The 19,530-nt window shown below is 48.5% G+C and overlaps 1 protein-coding gene across 7 annotated transcripts in view; it reads right to left on the bottom strand.

The window, feature by feature from the left end:
* Nucleotides 1–214: 214 nt before the first annotated feature.
* The window catches only part of PSKH1 (protein serine kinase H1), a 34,732-nt gene continuing 15,416 nt past the window's right edge, over nucleotides 215–19,530 (bottom strand). For 6 of the 7 annotated variants that reach the window (XM_080552013.1, XM_080552015.1, XM_080552010.1 and 3 more), the window contains exon 4: nucleotides 215–2,789. In XM_080552013.1, coding sequence (XP_080408139.1) covers nucleotides 2,472–2,789 — 318 coding nt within the window. In that variant the 3' untranslated portion in view covers nucleotides 215–2,471. Of the gene's footprint in view, nucleotides 2,790–11,113; nucleotides 12,442–19,530 lie in introns of those variants that run through there. The other variant, XM_080552016.1, reaches the window with a different exon arrangement.

Here is a 19,530-nt window from a genome sequence, read left to right as displayed (position 1 = left end):
TGCTCAAAGCATGCAGAAGACTGTTACAAGTAATGGCTCAAAACCAGAAACCCTCAGAGAGCATCTGGCCATCTCTTAACACACAGGGTACGAACAATTTCCAGTTAATATCTGCCTTAGAGCACTTGCTGCTTTTGAAGAGCTGTTTGCAGTAACCTGAGGGGCACTGAACCGTTAATGAAGCAGAACGTGGCAAGCTGCCTGTTTCGTCAGAAATCGTGTCTGATTTATAGTTCCTTATATTGAAACAGGAAAAACTACAACAAAAGGTAGAAGGATCTGAAGAAACCTTTTTTTTTTTTCTGTAGGTCACAGAGCTGAAGAAAAACAACTAGTAATTCTGCAATACCAGCTAATGTTGATGGGAGAAAGACCGCATGTGATGCGGGAGGATGGCCTCTCAGGAAAGGGCAGCCTGCAAGGGGCCCAGAGCTTTCAATAACGTGCAAACCCACGCAAAGGATTTAGAATTCACCCCTGCTGCGAGTGCATGCACGACCGCTGTCCTTGGGTTTCCTCCATCATATTTCTCATCACAAGCTTAGGAACAGCAAGCTGTGTTCAAAGTGGTTACGGCCCCTCCTAGCTTTGGGTGGAAAGCACACCCCTAAATTCCCTTTTTTTGCCCCAGTGCGGAAAAGGCACACTTTTCCCACCGAAGCCGTGCTGCTTTGCTGCTTGCTGACCAGCGGGGCTGCGGCCAGCAGGGTGAGAGCTCCTTGTAGATGCAACACAACTTTTACAGCCTTGCTGACACTACAACACGGTGGCACAGACATCAGTCCTAGAGGGAAAGCCATGCTCTAGAGCCTGGACAGACTGAATCACCCAGATAAGCACCTGCTAGATGCACAGTAAAACTGCAGGGCTTCGTAAGAAAAGCTTCAAAAAACAGCGTTTGCCTTCACTCAGACCTGGCCTCTGCTATCGCAAGAGACCAAACCTACCCCAAATGTGCCTTGCTCTGCTGCACTGACTAGGAGGGAGAACATCTCAGCAGGCTTGCACGAAGCTCAGCCCTGCAGCACCCACCTTCCCCTGAGAGGTCCTTCACAAGAGGTCCCCCCATCACCCATCCAGCAGAGGAAAAGCCAAAGGGCAGCTTTTCCCTGGTGGATTTAAGTTACACCTAACGGCTCCACGGCTTTTCTGCGATGTCTCTTGCTGCTGTCACTCCAGGACTGGGCTTTTCCTAGTCAAGCCCCTACCCTGATCCTACAGAGGCATTTGTGGCCACCTCACCAGCTCCCAACACCATTTCACTGTCCCAGTGAAGTGATGGCAACATCTGGGGACAGGGAACCAAAGCTTTGGTGTGCCGAAGTGACGTGGTTGGTAACAGTGAGAGGGCCAAGTCACAGCAACAAGAACAAACCGCATGTGGTGGGCACCAGTCCTGCTGAAAGTAGGGAAACCCCTACCAGTACAACTGCACTTGCTCTTGCGTTTGTCTCTCCAAGGACACCCAAAACTTCTGCCCCAGCAGCGCAGAGTCCTTTCGCCTCCCTTACCTACCACTCCTTACAGCGGCTTTATACCGACTCAGAAGCCCTGCGCCCCTAACAGAACTGCTGGAGGACGATTCAAGGCAGACGGCAAGGAGCCCCCCAAGAAGCTGCCTCGCCAAGGACATCTCTCTGTGGACCACGAAGTTCCTGCAGGACGATCCTCCTCTCCCTGCCCCTCGATCAGGAGCACCCATGCAGTCAGGATAACCGGAGTCGGACTCCAGCCCCGAGGTCGCAGCACTTCAGTCTGGTTGCCGATTTGCACAGCAGCTCCGCGTGGCGTGAGCAAACCCTGCGCGTCACCACGCCAACGACAGCCCCTTGGGGAAGCCTCGCAGCTCCACCGCCGTCACGGAAAGCTGCTGCTGTCTGGCATCTCCTCGGCGCTGCGTCGGGACGGGGAGCTGGTGGGCAGCACGCTGTGAGTCAGAGCCAGCCCGGTTCTAGCCGCATGTGACTCATGCCAGCTTGACTGAAAAGGCACCACAGAGTCTGACTAAACCAGCTCAGACTAAGTGCATATATAACATTTTAAATATATACACGTGTATGTGCACACGGGTGTGCACTTAGAGTGATTTTTTTTTCATATGCAAGTGAGAGAAACTGAACGCTCTGGAATCAATAAATAACTATGAACAACCAAGCTCCTGGGCTACAGAAAGAGCTCTTCTCCTCCTTAGCAGCTCCTTAATTTGTCTGTTCCTCGAGGCTCTGAGCTCCGAGCCCACAAGAGCTGCTCCATTTCCTGCATGAGACCCTGTGGCACTGCTCGCCCAGGAGTGCCCGCAGGGTGCGATGGCCACCACAAGGTTCCTTTTCCTCCACACGGGGGGACACCTGAAGGAGGGGAGGGAGGAACCTGGACGTTCCTCACCAAGTGCGTGTGCAGCAAAGGGTGCTGCACACCTACACTGCAGGGAAGGCTTCTGGAGAGACTTCTGGCAGGTCCCAGCCCAGTGCTCAGCCGGTGTATTGCTGCTGGTAGCGCAGGTTGAGCTCTCGCAGCTCCCGTTCCCGAACCCGCCGCGACTTGTTGGACTTGGTGGAGCGGCTGGAGCGCGTGGACTGCGCGGACTTGGTGCTCTGGCAGCGGGACGAAGCCCTCTTGAGAAGGTTTTGGGAGATGGAACGGTGCAGGTTCTTCATGGAGGAAGAGGCTGCCATGCTGACCACCCAGGGGTGCTTCAGGGCCTGAAGGGCCGTCATCCTGTCACTGGGGTCCACCGTGAGCAGGCGATCGATGAAATCCTTGGCCAGGTTGGACACGCTGGGCCAGGGCTGAAACACAAAAGAGGTAATTAGCACGAAACATCCTGGCACAAGTCTGCTGATTAATTCATTCATTCCTCCCAGCCCCATAAGGTGCTTCAGGGCATTCTGCTTCTTCCACTTGCTCTTTCATCCTCTAGTCTTCCAAGTCGTAACCAACAGTATCTAGCCAAGGAGAATGAGACAATTACTTCAAGAGCCTGCGAGGGGAGAGGGAATCCAGCAGCTCAATAGGGATGAAGCTGCTTCAGCTCCGTGCCCCTGGGCCAACCAGCAGCACAGCTGAGCCTGCCGTCCCAGCTAGCAGATAAGCACGTGGACACGCACACAGCCAGCCGTTCGGATCAGCGTGGGGCACGGCCAGACCAGCACACCAACCTGCCACCTGCCTGTAAGCAACCAGCCCTTTTCATCCCTTTTATTCCTCTGTTTTCCAAAACCAATTCCTTCCCCAAATCACCTAGATCCCTCCCTTTTCCCAGCCTTCAGCTCTTCCCCCAAACATCTCATAAGAGAGCACGCTCAGGTCACAAGTAAAAAGTTCTAAATCCAGCAGGTGTAGTTAGGTGTAAGGAATCCTTATGAATGCATACCGACAAAACAGGAAGGAATTTCTTTTGACAAAATACCGTTTTTAAAGAAACAAAACCAAGCCAGAAAATAATTAATTAAAACCTTAAGCACACAGCTATGCATGCTGGAACCGTTTCACTTCTGACAGAAGACTGCAGCAGCATCAATGGGAGAGGGGAGAATGTTTCCTTGAGAATGAGCTGTGGACAAAGCTGGGAAGAAAACCATGGCAAAATCCACTGAAGCAGTGGGTGGAGGTGGGCAGCCTGGCTAGCATAAAATACAAGCATCCAAAGGACCCAGGCAACAGCAGGTTTCTGCAATTGCTTGCTGCTGCGTGGTTGTCTCACCCTTCCTGCAACCACCAATACATGCGCAGAGACCACAGTCCGAGCGGCATTAAAAAACACCCTGCAATTCATGCACTGAAGCTTGGGACACATCACATGAACGTCATTCACAGCCACACACGTGTAACTGAGAACAGCACACGGGTTAAAAAAGCAGGCTGCTGTTCCGTGTCTTTCATTCCCCTTTTGGTGAGGAAGAAAAGAACGCGTCTATTTTAAAATTCAGGGTCCACCATCTGGAAAGTCAGCTATAATGCCCTTTTCTTCTACAAAAGGTTCAAAAAAAGCAGAAAGGTATGTCCTGATTTTTTTGAGGTTTGCAATTTACCAAAAGCAATTTTCTCCTTCAAAAAGGCTAGAAGCCAGCGGCAAGAGAGCTAAATCCACAGGAGGGTTTGGAGCCGAAAGGCAGGATGGTCTCAGAGCCACAGTGCTGCCGCCTACCTGCGGCCCGTCCTGTCCCGTCAGCAAAGATGAGCTCAAACTCTTGCTACGGGCAGGCTGCTTGGACCATCAGGGCACAGAAAGTCTGTTTTACAAGAGCCTGAAGCAGTCTGGCTTACTTACCTTAGCTAAAGTGGTCAAAGGGGATATACGATCACTGTCTCTAACTCTACATGGGAAGAGGGAGAAAATGATAGGAACTACTCGATAGAAAGGAAATACTGGTACATGAACAAAAAACTGTAAGTGTTCTTGAGCATACTCAGGATAGGAATTGAAAATACTTCTAATCATTAGAGCCATCGTGTTCTGGAAGGAAGCACAGCACTCTCTCATGGATTAGACACCACTTTTGTGTTTTGAAGCCACATACAAAATGCACTCCCGTCTACATTTCAAGAACTAAGTAAGTTAACAAAATGCCTTAAAATTCAAGCTTTTCTGTCTGCTGTTTTCAAATATAATTAGTTTGTCATGGCCTGCCGTTGAATAACTTTTTTCTTACCATTTATTGTCAAGATGCATTTCATCAGCTAAGTAAAAAGCAGACACTTTTATAATAGAATATGGACAATCTTTGATCAGAGACTAAAGGGTTAGATTATAAAGAGAATATATAAAATAGCAAAAAATCTTTCAAATGTAGAAAACAGCACAACAATAAGAGTTGCAACCGAACATACCAGTCTGCTTTACAGAACCACGTACGTTTTAAAGAGCACAGCCTTTATGCTATTGGTAACAATAGAACCAAAAAGCCAAACCTGCCTCTGACGTGCGGAGGCATAAACCACGCACCAAGCCCATACCTTTCCTGCCAACTTTTGGATTAGAAGCTTCCTCTGCTAAATAAACAGCCAAGGGGATCAATTCACAGGTTATCTTTCATTGTAAATCTTTACTGGCATAATGAAAGGTAATCCAGGGTAGTGCTGGATGTAAATTGGTGAGTCAGAGTCAACATACAACATACCGGCTGCCTTCTGAACTCCAGATCTCCACTGCAGATCTGAGGAACCTCCCAGTCTGCTTGGGTTCCTTCTTCCATGGACTGGTGGAGTTCCTTGAAACCCAGAAGGAAGAGGTTTTGCCTCCACTTTTACCAGGCTTGCCTTCAAAAACCATTTTAAGAACTGTTTTCTGTATTTTTATAAACTCATTTAAGCTATCAGTTATTCCTACAGTTAAAATCAGAGATTCACCATTACGTGCCTGCGACCCACTAACCTCCCATCACTTCCTTGCTTTTCTTGCTCCCAGCAGACGGAGCTCCCGCAGTTCTGGTTCCTTCACAGAGGACTGGTTTTCCATTCTCCAGACAATGCAGTATGCTAACGAGTGATCCAAGCTTGTACGTCTAGACAATTTACCCACTTAAACCTAAAGTGATATTAAATGCTGCTGATGGTTCTACTTTGTTTGCAATGGTGATTTTTACCTCCACTATTTTTATTTATTTTTTGCACTCTTTAGTACCATCTTACCTTATTGTTAGCAGCAATTGAGATGACTTAGATATCTTGAAACAGCTTTTTTGTCCCACTCAAATGGAGAAAACAAATCCAGGATTCGCATGACTCCAGCCTTATTGTTTTTCCTGGGGAACTTCTTCACATCTATCTAAAATCTTTTACCCTTCTGAATATCGTTTATATCATAGAGATACAATCATTTCAGGATCTCCATCTTCTCTCTTTTTTTTTTTTTTTTTTTTTTACTTAAACGCATAGAGATTTAAGAGATGCACTCAAGTGAATAAATACTTGAGGACCGACACACAAAGATACTTTTCTCCAAAATATATCTTCAGGACATCCAGGAAAGCATTATTTCCTGATGTAGGTGTTAGTAACTACACAGATCTGGAAGCTGCAGCAGCCTGAGAGTTATTTTGCTGCTCAGATGCATTCAGACGTCAGCAGTCTGGTGGCTGCCCAGCACAGAGCAGGAGATTCTGGTCAGGGAAACGAGCCTCTAGCCCGCAGGGACAATATTACTCCAATCATTTCAAGTCGTATTAAAAGATGGCAAACTTGGTGATTTAGAATTTGAAGAACTCCGTAAAGAACTTACCAGCCTGGCTCAAGACCTGGACACTGTGAATGCAATAACCAGCCTTTGCATTGCACCAGTCCAGTTAAATGAAGCCTAAAGAAGAATAAAGTCCAAACAAAAGCAAATTGGATTTCTCATTATTCCAATTATTCTAGTTTCACCACAAATGTTGAATATGGAGTACTTGCAATTAGATTTTTCTTCTGGTCAGCAAACACAAATCAGTTTATTGATCTGTTTATGCAACTGGAGGTTTCATTTGCTGCACCGTGCACGTCCTCGCTTTTATTTCACTGAAGCATTTTGTTTAAAAATAGGTAAGACTACATTCTACTGAAGCACTAAGTAGAATGAATTTAGCAATTTCCAGCCCCAGACCCTGGGGAAAACGTACCCACTTTCCAGAAACCTTGCACCAACTGGCAAAACATCAGTTTTAACTTAGCAAAACCGCAGGAATCTGGCCGATTAATACTGAAAAGCAGCAGCAGACGTCTGCCTAAAAGCTGAGGAAGGTTGAGAGTGGCGTGTTTGGGGAACACAATGAAGGACATGGGTGCAGTGCACGAAGTGCACTTCCGAGGCAGAACTGAAGTGACAGAGCAGATTCCCACTCTGCTCCTCGCCTTCCCCTGCTCGAGCACCCGTTCAGCCCCAGGAGACGAGACGGCACAGGCGGCCAGCAGCAGGGCACCAGTGCACGAAGAGCAGCCCTGAGCCCATTTCTTACTGGGATCAGAAAGGTGAAGCAGCTTATGGTGCAGCCAGAGGAGATACAGAGAGCGGCTTGAGAGGAAAATGCCCCACATCGGGTCAGTTATGCTCTGAGCAGAACCTCAGCTGTGCTTGCCGAACACCAGCAGCAGCCTCTGGCAGGTGAGCAGCTCTTCAAGCAACTGCACTGAGGTCCTCTGTCTGGAACACCCAGTGCAGCAGCCATCCCACAGCTCTCACTTCTCTTGAGACAAACCCTGGATGCAGACTACACAGCGGTTCAACACCAGAAGCTATCGGCCCTCACGTCAGAGGACCACGTGTCCATTGGAAACTAACGGCTAACTCCAGAATTCAACAGAGTAGCTAAAAACATCATCCAGCAGAATTTAAAAAAAAAAAAAAAAGCACAAAGTTTGAATAGCTCTCACTAACACAAATAACTAGGGTCCCTGCAACAGCACATCTTTACTCTCGTGTGCAGGCTCAGCTCAGCACAAAGCGGGACGTCTTGCCATCGCTCTGCTGTCCTTGCTCTAAGCACCAGGCAGCGCTGGAGGCACCGCACCAGCTCGTGCTTACGGGACTACGGTTCTAAGGTGCTCTCCTCTCTGTTCACCTGGCAGGATTTGGACTGCAGGGCTCCCGAGATCCGAAGAGATCAGATGCAGCAAAGCCTAGTGCTACTGTCAGCTGTAAAGGAGACTTAAAACTCACACCCTACCCACTAACTGGCACAAACCTTCAGGTGTGGGGAAAGCCTCAGAAGGCAGGGAAGGCTGCTGACTTTCTCTAGTGAGTGCATTTGGAATGGAAAACCAGCAATTAATGAGTAACTCACAACTCTGAGAAGAGTTGTGCAGTCACCCTTTGCTCCCTTCTACCTTTTGTGCCAGGTTTTCCTATTCAACAACCAAGCCCGAGAGGTACGAAGCTTCTCAGGAGGATGGGAAGGAAGACACACTGTAAGCATGCTTATCGACACCCCATGTCTAAGAGCTACAGTTATTGTAAAAATTCCCCTCTCCTCGGAGTGCTGCCCCCTTGCACCCCTCCAGTACTGTGTACCACAGGATGACATCGGTTCCCTCTATAAATGCTCAGATTTCAAAGCCCCGTTGCACTTTCTCTGCCCGCTGGAGCAGTGAATGAAGCCTGAGATGGCAGCCAGGCAAGTTTCAGACAGACATTTCTTACAGGTGACCTGCTCGAGCCTGCCGACAGCGCTCTCCTCGCTAATGGCAATTCCTCTTTGGCAGCCCGAGAGCTCTCCTCAGCTCCGTGGGTGCAGCACTCAGCACACAAACCCCTATGCATGCACTCAAGCTCCTTGACATTTTCCCTAGAGACACAAAAGCAGCAGAGGGATCTTCTGGTTAGCCTTGTGCCGATACAAGAAAAGAAAAAAAAAACAGGCATCCCATTTCCAAGCTTTGCTTTTAGTCTTAGGTATACGCTGCAGAAAGAAACGCACGTTCTCCTCCTGATTACAAAACCAGCCGCACGCTGTTTTCAGCACAAGTGACTCTGGGGACACCATTATGGGGATGGCAAGGGACACAGAACCGCAAAGGCCTTGCATCTCTTTGCTAGCTGGTCTTTACAAAAAGACGAGGCACAAGGCATGTTACCACAGCTCCAGAAGATCGCCCTAGTTAACTCAGAAGCGCTGCGTGCCCGATGCACGGGAAGGGTCTGACCAAGTGCTGGACCAGCCTCAAAGCACCAGGGAGAGAGAAGCCCTCCAGCAGCACGCAGACTCCCCACCAGGCTTACCTGAGGAAAACAGACGGCTACTTTCTGGTTTTACAAGACAGCGGATTTCCAGTAACGAGGCTGCCCTGACGAGGCACGGGCTGGGTACATCCACTGGGTCAGAGGCTGCCGGGCCCTCACTGCGGATAACCCGACGCTCCGTGGCACAGACAGGGAACACAAAGCAGGTAACGGCGATGCCGAGGCCATCCTGAACCACGCACGGGGAAGCGCGGAGTGAGGGCTGGACACCACGGGCCCAGTCGGGCCCTAAGGAAGCCAAAGGAAGGGCTGGGGCACAGGTGCCGAGGCAGCACACGGCAATACCCAAACGGCCTGCAAGCCGCAGCAACTTGTGCGAGCCCTGGTTTGGAAATCCTCTGCACTAAGGCCCGTGCTAAGGGAAAGCCCTCAGCAAAGCGGCAGAAAGGGAAGATAAAGCCAACTCAAACAGAATAATTAATAAGCACATACTGTAAAAGAGTGGTTGACCCTGCAGATAAAGCCTCCAGATCAGGAGCTGACAGCGTGCTTTACCACTAGATGCTAGTATTTCTCATTCACATCTTGCTGCTGCGCCTTCCATCATGCCAGCAGAGATGTTTGTGCAGCCGAAGTAGACCAAATCATGGAGCTTCGATGCATTTTTTTTTGCTAAGGTTTCAGCAAAGGTTCCTTGATACGGCACACCAGGTGGCTGCAGAGGCAGCTACAGCAGCCCGAGTGAATGGCACAGAGTCCCGAGTCAGCAGCACTTCAGCCACTCATGAAGGAACCACCACAGTCTTACAGTTTTAACAACAGTAGAAACCCCTGCTGTGGAGAGCTGCAGCTTTTACCCCTCGGGGACGACAGCCGCTGCTCCCAGCCTGCACCAACATTTACTACAAAAATATCCAAACTTCCATGCTGCATAAAACGCGGGGCACAGCTCTGATCTGCAGCTTCAGCCCTGCCAGATAATAAAGCCGGGGGAAAGCAGCCTCATTCACAATGCCTTAAAGAGCTCTCAAGTGTGCTGTGTTTTATTCAATTCAGGCTCTGCGCCTGGATGAGGAGGAGGAGGAGAAGCAAGAGATCCTCGCACGAGTGTCACTCAGGCTAGGTGAACGCACGTAGTGCTGGGCCCTCCGTGATTAAATCCCCTCGACACCCCTGCTTGTTATTCACATCCACACAAAAGCTATTGAAGCGCAGCCCGCGCTGGCACCGGAGAACAAGCACGCATTGTTCTGGGGTTCCAGCAGCCAGCCCACCTCTTCCTCTTCCAGATAAAGGGAGCGTGAACCCGGCGTGCGCCGTGCAGCGCTGCTAGCACACCTGAAATCAGATGCTGACCCGCATTACCAACAGGAGTCTTCTCCAGGAGGGGGTGGAAGCCACGGCGGTGCAGGCAGAGCGGTGCCCACGCCAGCAGAGCCCAACTCGTGCTGGCTCCAGGCACCGGAGCAGCCCCGGCATTTCGTCTGCCTGCGAGGGAGAGCACGCCGCTGTCGAGCATCCCCCTGCACTAGGAGCAAGCTAACACAAAGACTGCTTTACGCTGGCTTTTTATTTATTTTTAGCTTAAGGGATGTGGCAAATATGCTTCTGATACTTTTTTTTTTTTTAATCAGAATTAGGATGTCTCTGGATTTCAGCCGTGCATGGCCCCCGGACACACCAGCAGCCCTGCGAGGAGAGGCCGTGCCGACGCAGTGCACTTCAGCAAGTTGCAGAGAAGCCCCAGGCAGGCAGAAATGTTGACTCCTCAGGAGTTCGCTCTGGTGGTTAGCTACCTGCATCAGGATGAGCCTTTCGTGGCCTGCAGACCCAACGTGGGTGCCGGGGTCACAGCAGCTGCTTTCCAGCCTGTGGATCACACATGGCCACAGCACTGCTGGGAACCCTGCCAGCGTCCCTACAGGTGCTCCCACTCTGTGTTTGCAGTCCCCTTGCCAGCAGCTGGGCCATTAAAAACCATTAACGGGAAGGTAAGGTCTGAGCACCGATCACCCCAGGTATCAGGAACACAAACACAACGGCTTCGCTCTCAAAAGCGACCCAACCTAACACACGCGGTGCTGGAGGCAGGGCCCAACCATCACCCTCTATCATTTTTCAGAGTAGCTACATTTTAAAATTCAGAGGTCTCCGGTGGTGGACAAGTGACAAGCTATCAGATTTTAAAAGTAAATAAAGATGCCCATGTATTCTTTGTGCTACACGCTTCATACAGTTGTGAGAAACTAAGTTGTGTTTTTGCAGTAGAGAACTGATTTTCTGTATTCCAAGGTAGTTGTGTAGCCACAATAAGGAGAAATGCTAAGTAGGTAAGTGGACAGTAGAAAGCCTCACTGGTCCAAAATAAGGTGGAAGCCTGAGAAAAACAGGATGAGCAGTGTGGGAACAGTAAAACAAAGATCACAGGTTCTCAAGACATAAGAAAGGGGGAAAAAAAAAAAAAAAAGGAAGAGGGAGAAATTAAAGGGTTGAAAAAAAAGAAAAATTGTATGTACGTGGTTCAGAGGAGCACTGAGTAGCTTGTGAACCTGTAGTACTCAGCCAATGAGGAAACAGGGGAGGTGATCAGGTGTGGGGTAATAGGGAATAAAAGGTTATGCTTTGTTTACTATAATGCACCCCTAACTGGCAGGACACCTGCCCTTGCAATCATGAATAAAATAGCTTCACAGAAGATCCTGTCTGAAGAAAATTGAGATTTTTCTCACATGGTTCCTTCATGGAGCGGGCACAGCAGCTGCAAAAGCTGAGGAAGAGGCAGCCACGGGGTGCTGGCAAGGACACGATGCCACCACCCAGAGGCGGGCAGGTTTTGGAGCATCCCTGTTAACACAGCTGCCTTGCCTGATTTAGGAGGTACCTGAACAACTGTAGAAACTGGAAGCGTCAACTCTGAAGGAGCAGGCTGGGGCCAGCAGCAGTGAGGTGTCATGTGCTGAACAGAAAGTTTCCTACTAAAAGATGTGATGTGTTAACGTATGCCCAGGACAATGTCCCAAGCATTCTGCATTAATTTGTTGATGTGGGGAAGAGGAATAAAGGAAGGATGAAAGAGGAAAAAACAACGACCCTTTAATAATCCACAGCATTATAAGTATGCGCAGCCATCTGGTGCTGTGAACTTCTATAACCCAGCTTTTCAAATGGAAATAGCCAGCCGATTTCCCCTGTACAAGCCCAGAGTGCTCAGCTACAATCACGCAGAAGAATTACAGCGGCTACAAAAACAATAAGCACAAAGCTCTTCCCTGCAGCCACGGACGGCTCCAACTGTAACGCGGTTGCTTTGCCTAGGGAGATAACCGGCGTTAAGACGGGTTGATGCCACGTTTTAGCTAGCATCACTTCACATCCAGCTCTTAAGGCCAGCAAGTCGTAGCTGCACACAGAGGACTCTTTAACCACCACGGCGGCTGAGAAGTTTTGCACTGAGAAAGCTCGGGGTCAACAGAGCTGGACTCGGAAGAATACAGATGCAAGGACTGAATCCCCGAGCACAGACTGTCCTCAAAGCGTGGCGATCGATAACCCCGTGTCCGACCACAGGCCAGGAGGAAGCTGAACACACAGCAGTCCCTCCTGGGCATCTTGCTGTTTGAGACCTTCATCAAAGCAGACGATGACGTGGGTGCACTACAAACCGGCACGACCCAAGGTCAGGGCAGAGGCAGACACAGGGGCAGAACTCAGCAGCGTCCCTCTGGATTAAACTCAAGGCTAGGCTCAGAAAAAGCCTCACAAAACCCATTAATCGTCCATTTCTGCACCTGTAAAGGCAAAGGTGGGAGTGGCTGCGTAGGAACCCGCTGTGAAAGGCACGAGGGTGATGGTGGGTGCCACCCTGAACACGAGCAGGCCGCTCGCTCTCGCTGACACAGAGCACAGGCTGGGTGAGGTTAGAGGGATGGCCACCACGGCAAGGGAAGTTGTTACAATGCTGCTCTAGTAGTAGATTATAATTACTTGGAAGGAGTTACGAGGATTATAGAGCCACACAGCACACCCAAACAGTTTAACAAGGGGCAACGGGAAAAAGCTGCACCTTGGCAGGGTCACGTCATGAAAAAACAGAACAACAAAAAAAACTGGTGCAGCCCTGGAAAGGTCAGCAGGGAGGTGGGGATCTCCATCCTTGAAGCCTTACAAGGGGGCAGGAAGAAAGTCACAGCCAACCCACCTGAAGCTGAACGGGATAACAGACCTCTGAAGACCCCTCAGAACTAAGGTTTCTGTGACTCCAGGGCATCTGTGCCCCGTACACTTCTCCCTGTCCCCTGCCTGCACCAGCACCCTTCCATAGATGCACCACACAGCCCAGCTCCATCCCACACACTTAATAGGGTCAAGTGTGGTTTTTTTCCGGACTGCTTGTGGCACATGCTAATCGATTCTGTGGATCAATTTAGACTGAAATTTAACTGCCTTTCCTGCAGCAAGAAGTTTAGTTCTGTCCCCCTACTGAGCCCGTCTCAGGAACTCTTGTTTCAAGTTTCCTCCACGTCTCTCTCTCAAGTTTCCTCAAGTTTTGCTGAAATTTACCTTAGTAGTTAATTCTGGGAGACGGAAAGACAGCACAATTGCACAAGCTTTGCTTCCTTGGGAAATGAGGGTTAAAAACCAAGGCTGCAGTGGATGTCCAGGGATCATCCAATCCCTCCCACAGTCCCCCAGGGATCGACTGCAGATGCATCACTGCTGCCTAACTCATTCTTCAAGACAGCTTCAGCAATCCTCCTGGTATTTTTTTTATTTTTTTTTTTTTAAGATGAGACGGTAGTAAAGTGTTTTAAAATGTCCAACGTGAACCTTTCCAAATACAGTTTAAGGCTCTTGTTTACCATAATCTGGAAAAGAGATTATTCCTTTTCCTCTTTGAAGCACCCTTTGCATATCTGCAAACAGCTATCGCACCACCTTCTCTACGCCAAACAGCCAGTAGCTTTCCCATTTTCCAGAGACTCTGGTTTTCTGATGCCCAATTGTTTTTGTTGATCTTCTGTAAAGTCCCTCCCCTTGGCCCGCAGGCTTTTTGCTTTGAAGTACGCTGCCCTGAGGTGTCAGAGCTTCAGCCTGGCACGCTGCATCAGACACCCAATGCAGCAGGACCACACCACACACAGCTTTGCTCTTCAGACACCCCAGCATCTCTTTTCCCACCAGTCTGACACTGCTGTCTCATGTTAGCAGCTTGTGAGCTGTTCTCACCTCCTTTTTGGAGAAGTCAGCACCTCCAATCTTCTGTCCTTCGCTTATTTCAGGGCACTAGCTTGCTCTTATTTTTAAAAAATTCACATCTGCTATTGCCATCTGGAATTCAGTGCACTCCGCAGCCCCTCCAATGCAACGGCCAGCTGCAGATACAACGAACACACCCTCTCCTCCCTCAGCTGGGCTGCAGCCCCACACACCATGGGACCTTAGGCAGTGTCCTAGAGAACCGTGCTCCCTACATATTCTTTAAGTAGCGATGGCTCGTCAGCATGGATTTTAATGGACAGGTTTGGGGAAATACAGACATTGCTCAGCACAAAGGGCAGACGAGGACACGATCTGTAGCAGGCACTGGAGAAGCCCAGCTTTTTTCCTAGCGCCAGAACCCCCTTCCCACTGTAACCCCAATCCGTCAGCACAGAAGAGATGGGCGAGGAGGGGGCTCCCTGCTGCCAGAATACAAGAAACACTTCAATCCTGCCTCTCCCTCACCCCGAGACAGGGTTAATTCACCGTCTCAGCTCAAGTGGTTAGTGCACTTACTCATATGGCTTACCCATACGACTGCTGTGGAGCTGCATGTGCCTGGCACACATTCAGCACACACAGAATATTGCTAGGCTTTCAAAGCAAGACTATCAAGGGCTATCGTGCATTTCCAAACAGTGATTTTTTTAATAGATTATTGAACAATTTCATGAAACAACTAAAAAAATCCCAATGCCAGATCCATCCTTGCCAAGTCCCTGTGCCAAACGATGGAGGTATGGGAACTTCTACCGCTTTTGGACAATGAATATTCCATGAAATTTTACATTCTCATCCAAGAGCCAAGCTCGTTTCTTAGTTTTTCAAAAGCAGCCTCTCAAGCAAGAAGACCGGCACTAAGAACTCCAAGAGCTCGTAAAGTTAAAAGCAAATGAAAAAGATGGAGAAAAATCAGAAGGAACAGAAAGTGGTATAACTAATTCCAGACCTTTCTATCATCTGATATAACAGTATATGAACGCTTCTGAGTCATCAGTGAGAAGCCTTCCGCGTGTCAGAGCTACATACCACTGACTCAAAGTGATCAGACGACAAGAATCCCTATAAAATTATCCTTCAGACAGAGCGGGATCACCGGTAGGAAGCACGCAAGCCCCTGCCTTCTCAGACAGCTCAGTTCTACCTTTCCTTACCCAGAAAATCGAACTCTTCAGTTAATTACTGCGAGTTCCTGCAACGCTGGGTGCGTGCCGTGCTGATGGCAGCTCATGAGCTGCGGACACGCGGCCAGGATCCGTCGGCACCGCGGGCGTCTCCGAGCACCCTACCTCTGAGACTGGTCTGCGAGGCTCCCATCTCACCAATCAACGCTAATCTGGTGCATTAGTAAAAGCTCAGTTTTCAGGAAAATCCATAAAAGCATCCACTTAAGTAACAAATGAACTGGAAAACACATCCAGCATTTCCATCTCTGCGCTCTCAGGGCAGCAGGAGGGCAAATCAGCGGGCTGGTGAGAGTGGAGAAGAGACCGGAGGAACCAGCCTTGAAGCTCATACTCCAAACCACCAAAGTTTTCCCCAGACGTGCTGCTGCTGGCCTGAGCCACCCTCTCCAGCTCAAAACAACTCAGTTCCCTGGTGTCTACCAGCCTGAAAGCTTCGGTTGCAATCTTTGCAGGTTACGGGATTTCAGGGATTAGGTAAAGAGGCTGCCAAGAAAAAACAAGAAACTCCAACTCGGTACCAAGGTGAACTTCCCAAAACAGTTTTAGCAGCTGAAAAAGATCTCTGAAGATCTCTTTGACCTGCCTGAAGTCAAAGTTTTGACTTCCTACCCATGCCGCCCAAGCCCTCCTTTGTCTCACCCTGAGTAGAGCACGTGGCTCCTGCTGCAGAAGTCCCACCTTCTGGTCACGGCAAGTTTGAGACACCTTTCGACATCAGATTGCTCCAAATATATCAGGAGCAACTAGTCTCTCTAAGGTAGGGTCAACTGCAGGCCACAAAGTGATTTGCAATAAGTTGTGTGCTTACAGACCTTCTCTGCAGCCCCCAGCTTTGATTAAAGGTAGCCTTTAACCTGCAGCAGCAGGGACGGCAGCTGGAGCTTCTACCAAACCCCAGCTCTTCGAAGCCTCAGACTCTGGGCTCAGTGGGGAGATGCTGTAGTTTTTTCCCTCCAGAGTGCAAGCCATTAAAAGCAACCACCTGGAACTTTAAAAGTGTTTTGCAGACACAGTCAGGGCTCCCTCTGCCTCCGGGGGCACACTGCTCTACAAGCTCTTCTGATCTTCTGGAGCCCACAGCACCCCGAGGTCCTCAGCAGACCAGGGCTAGCAAGCCCAGCTGCAGCAGTTCAAGAATTTATCTCCATCCCCTCGCCCTACAGCTTGCTAGAAGCTCTCGTGTGTGCCACACAGAGAAGGCAGCCCGGTGCTGTCAGTCCCCACATCCTCACGGGGTAAGGAGCTTCTCGTGCCTGCAGCTCTTTCCCCTGTAGGATTAACGTGGGCTCTCACTCACTGAATTTTGGTCCTAAGCAAACAGGCATGCAGCCTTGTCGCTTAAGATGTACCTCCACTAAGGTATTGGAAAAACGACATATCCGAGCCACAGTAAGAAAGCAAAGGAATGAAATCAAAGGAAAAAGGACCCAGTGACAAAAGGAACTGCCCAGTCCAGTCTCAGGGTCCTGTAAAGGAGTCACACAACACCACTGGCAGCACTTGACAGTTTAAATCCTTTCTGTTAATAGTTTGTATTCTACAGAGGCAGCTTAATATTCTTTTTCTACCCTACCAATGTCCCTTTATCCCTACATCCCTAATTCCCCAGAAATACTATACTGCCATTAACAGGATTTTACAGTGCCCAGAAATGCACAAATAAAAATACACTGAACTGCTGCGACTAATGGCAAGCCCAGCCAAATCACCTGCCTCCGATGCAGACAATTCACCAGCCTGATGGCACACACACAACTATGAAATCTTAACGGGGTGTCGCAGACCAGCCGTATGGAAATGCAGGATAGAGCACTCCCCTCCTTGCTTTCTCTGCCTTAGGATTTTGAGTTCTCTTTACAGAGAAGAGTTGCAACATACGCTGAAGTACATAATAAAAAGGCAGTAAGAATAATTTTTTATGAAGTTCCTTGTGACACACCAATTCCATTGGAGGAGACAAACTTCAAAACCTCAACAAGCAGCCGACGTGAAGGGAAATTGATTTTTTTAAAATGCATACATTGGTTGTAAGCCTGCACAATGCCCTTTTAGTGGAGGTGTTTCTTTACCTGCAAATAAAGTGTTTTCCAATACAGCATGCTAAAGTTTTGCAAGAATATGGTCACTGACGTATGCTGGGCAGGAGGCTGAAGGATTTTCCAGGTTTTAATTGAGCTGGTAACATTTTGGAGAGCCTAAGATATCTGCTCCTGCAGCTGAAGAGATCTGGACAAACACTTCAGATACGTATGGAGCAACACAAATGCACCTGTACTCCCACCCACCGAGCAGGTGCATCAGAAGAAAAGAAAGAGCAGAAGCTACGAGAAGTACATTTGTGTGGCTGGCCTTGGTGTTTTGTGCCAGGCTAGGAGAGGCACACTTTCATCCTGTTCAAGTGTTTCAGCTCTTCAAAGCAGAGCATAGTGCCCTTTTCAACAGAGCCATCCGACTGCATCTCGCCACCACTCTTGTTGCTCTACTTAAAAATCACCATGGTGTCACAGCTATATGAAATGCAAAAGCACATTCCTCTGTAAATTGATATTTTCTTCTTTTTCCAAGCAAAAGACTTATAAAAAAGACTTATAAAAAAACAATTCTTCCTTACAAGGGAAAAAATCCATAGTTTTTAGAAAAACGCATGCATTTCTGCAGGACTATTGTCAAACGCTTTCACTGGCTGACGGGGCTCATGGGAAAAAAGATACTGCAACTGATACAAGAAAAAAGCTTTTTAACCCCTGAGGAAGCTAAAACATGGGGCAAGAGACTCGTATGATCATGCAAATTATTACTACAAGTGTGCCCTGTGCCCGTTTTCCTTGTTACGCTACATTTCAACAGCTTGGGAACAACACTCCATTTCCAGGGAGAAGAGTGAAAAACTGGCCACCCTGCCGGTTTAAAAATATCCTCTCTTCTGGCAGGAACAGCAGAGGACAACAGATGACGACCGTGCCTTGCACGAGCTTCTCGTGGGTTTAAAAACTGGCTGGCATAGCTGGGGAGGGCGATCCCTGAGTCGGTGCCACCAGCTGGGGTCCCCATGAGCTGCCCCACTGCACCCCAAATGTCCCAGGCACTGTGCCAAGGGAGAACCCGCAGCAGGATGAATTGGCTTTGCAACAAGCTCCTCGTCGAGGAAAGGGCAGCACAGGATAACATGCAAAGGTAAGTCTTCAATAAACGGGAGGCTGACACTGGCTTTCCTGGCCTCTTGTAGAGGTATGACAGAGTACCAATGGCAACAACAGAGGGCAGTGGTGCTGCTCTGCTCCTGGCAAGTTAAAGTTTACCTTGAATGTTTTCCAGAAGGCATACCTGGCCAAACTTGGTGAAGCCAGGCTGTCTTACTGCTCCTCTTGGGCAGGAGATAGACAATGAAGACTATCAGCAGGGGGAGCTCTCCCCTGTTAGGCAGCTGGTACCCCGTAACCCGTTTACTTAGCATCTAATGCATTACACTAAGCTTTAAAATGGGTATCAAGGCTGTAGTTATGACTCACAGGAAAAAACCTGGAGTAACTTATGGGGCAAACAAAGCATAAAATGGAAAATAAAGCTGATGTTATGAAACTTGATTTTTTTTAACCTTACTATTTCTAAAGCAGTTTTACTTTTTATTATCAAAAAGGCTGAATTCCTTTTTCATTGCACAGGTACATGTAAATAACTCAGATCTAAATGACCAGAAGTGCAAAAATGCATGTGCAGTTCCAGGCCTGGTAGCCAGACAGCCAGAGGTCACACGTTCTGCAGCATTAATGCAAAACTTACCATTCTTTAAATAGCCACACCCCAGATTTAAGGATGTTTATCCTGTACCAGCTGAACTCTCACACAAGGCAACAAAGATTGTGGGGAGATGTTTTCCATGATATACAACTATAATTTTATCTTCTCCCACAGGAAATTAGTTTCTGCATTAAAATACAAGTATGCAAAATAAAGGGTGTTTTTTTGTTGTTTTTTTTGTTGTTGTTGTTGTTATGGATCTCTGCCGCTAAGCCTTTCTGCCAGTTTGTCACTTGTTAGAAAAATCCAGCCATAGTCCTCATAAAAAAAAATACTGGTCTGTTCCTTTGGAGAGGGACAGGTGATAACTGCAACCAGCTCTAGACTGTGCCAGAAAAAGCCTGTCTTCAAGCTCTACCCCCATGCTCTCAGGAAGCTCAATAAATGCAGGAAATGAATCTTAAAAGTTGACAAGACTGTTAGCTGACTCCTCCATCATGTGCCGCTAGGGATTTGGGGGTTTACAAGTCCTCCACCATCTTTTAACCAGCCTCCACAGTGCAGTCAGTTACAAGAATACTTTGGAAGTACTCCACAGATTTCCCAACACGCTTGGTGTTGCAAAGTCATCAGCTGCGTTGAAATTGCTTTTCGTTCTTACCTTGCTATCTGTCAGGTAACGGCTAACAGCAC

The sequence above is a fragment of the Anser brachyrhynchus genome, assembly GCF_964034855.1.
Source record: "Anser brachyrhynchus genome assembly, chromosome: 12".
Lineage (NCBI taxonomy): Eukaryota > Metazoa > Chordata > Aves > Anseriformes > Anatidae > Anser > Anser brachyrhynchus.
Note: the sequence above shows the minus strand (reverse complement) of the source record. Positions and strands in the feature narration are given on the sequence as shown.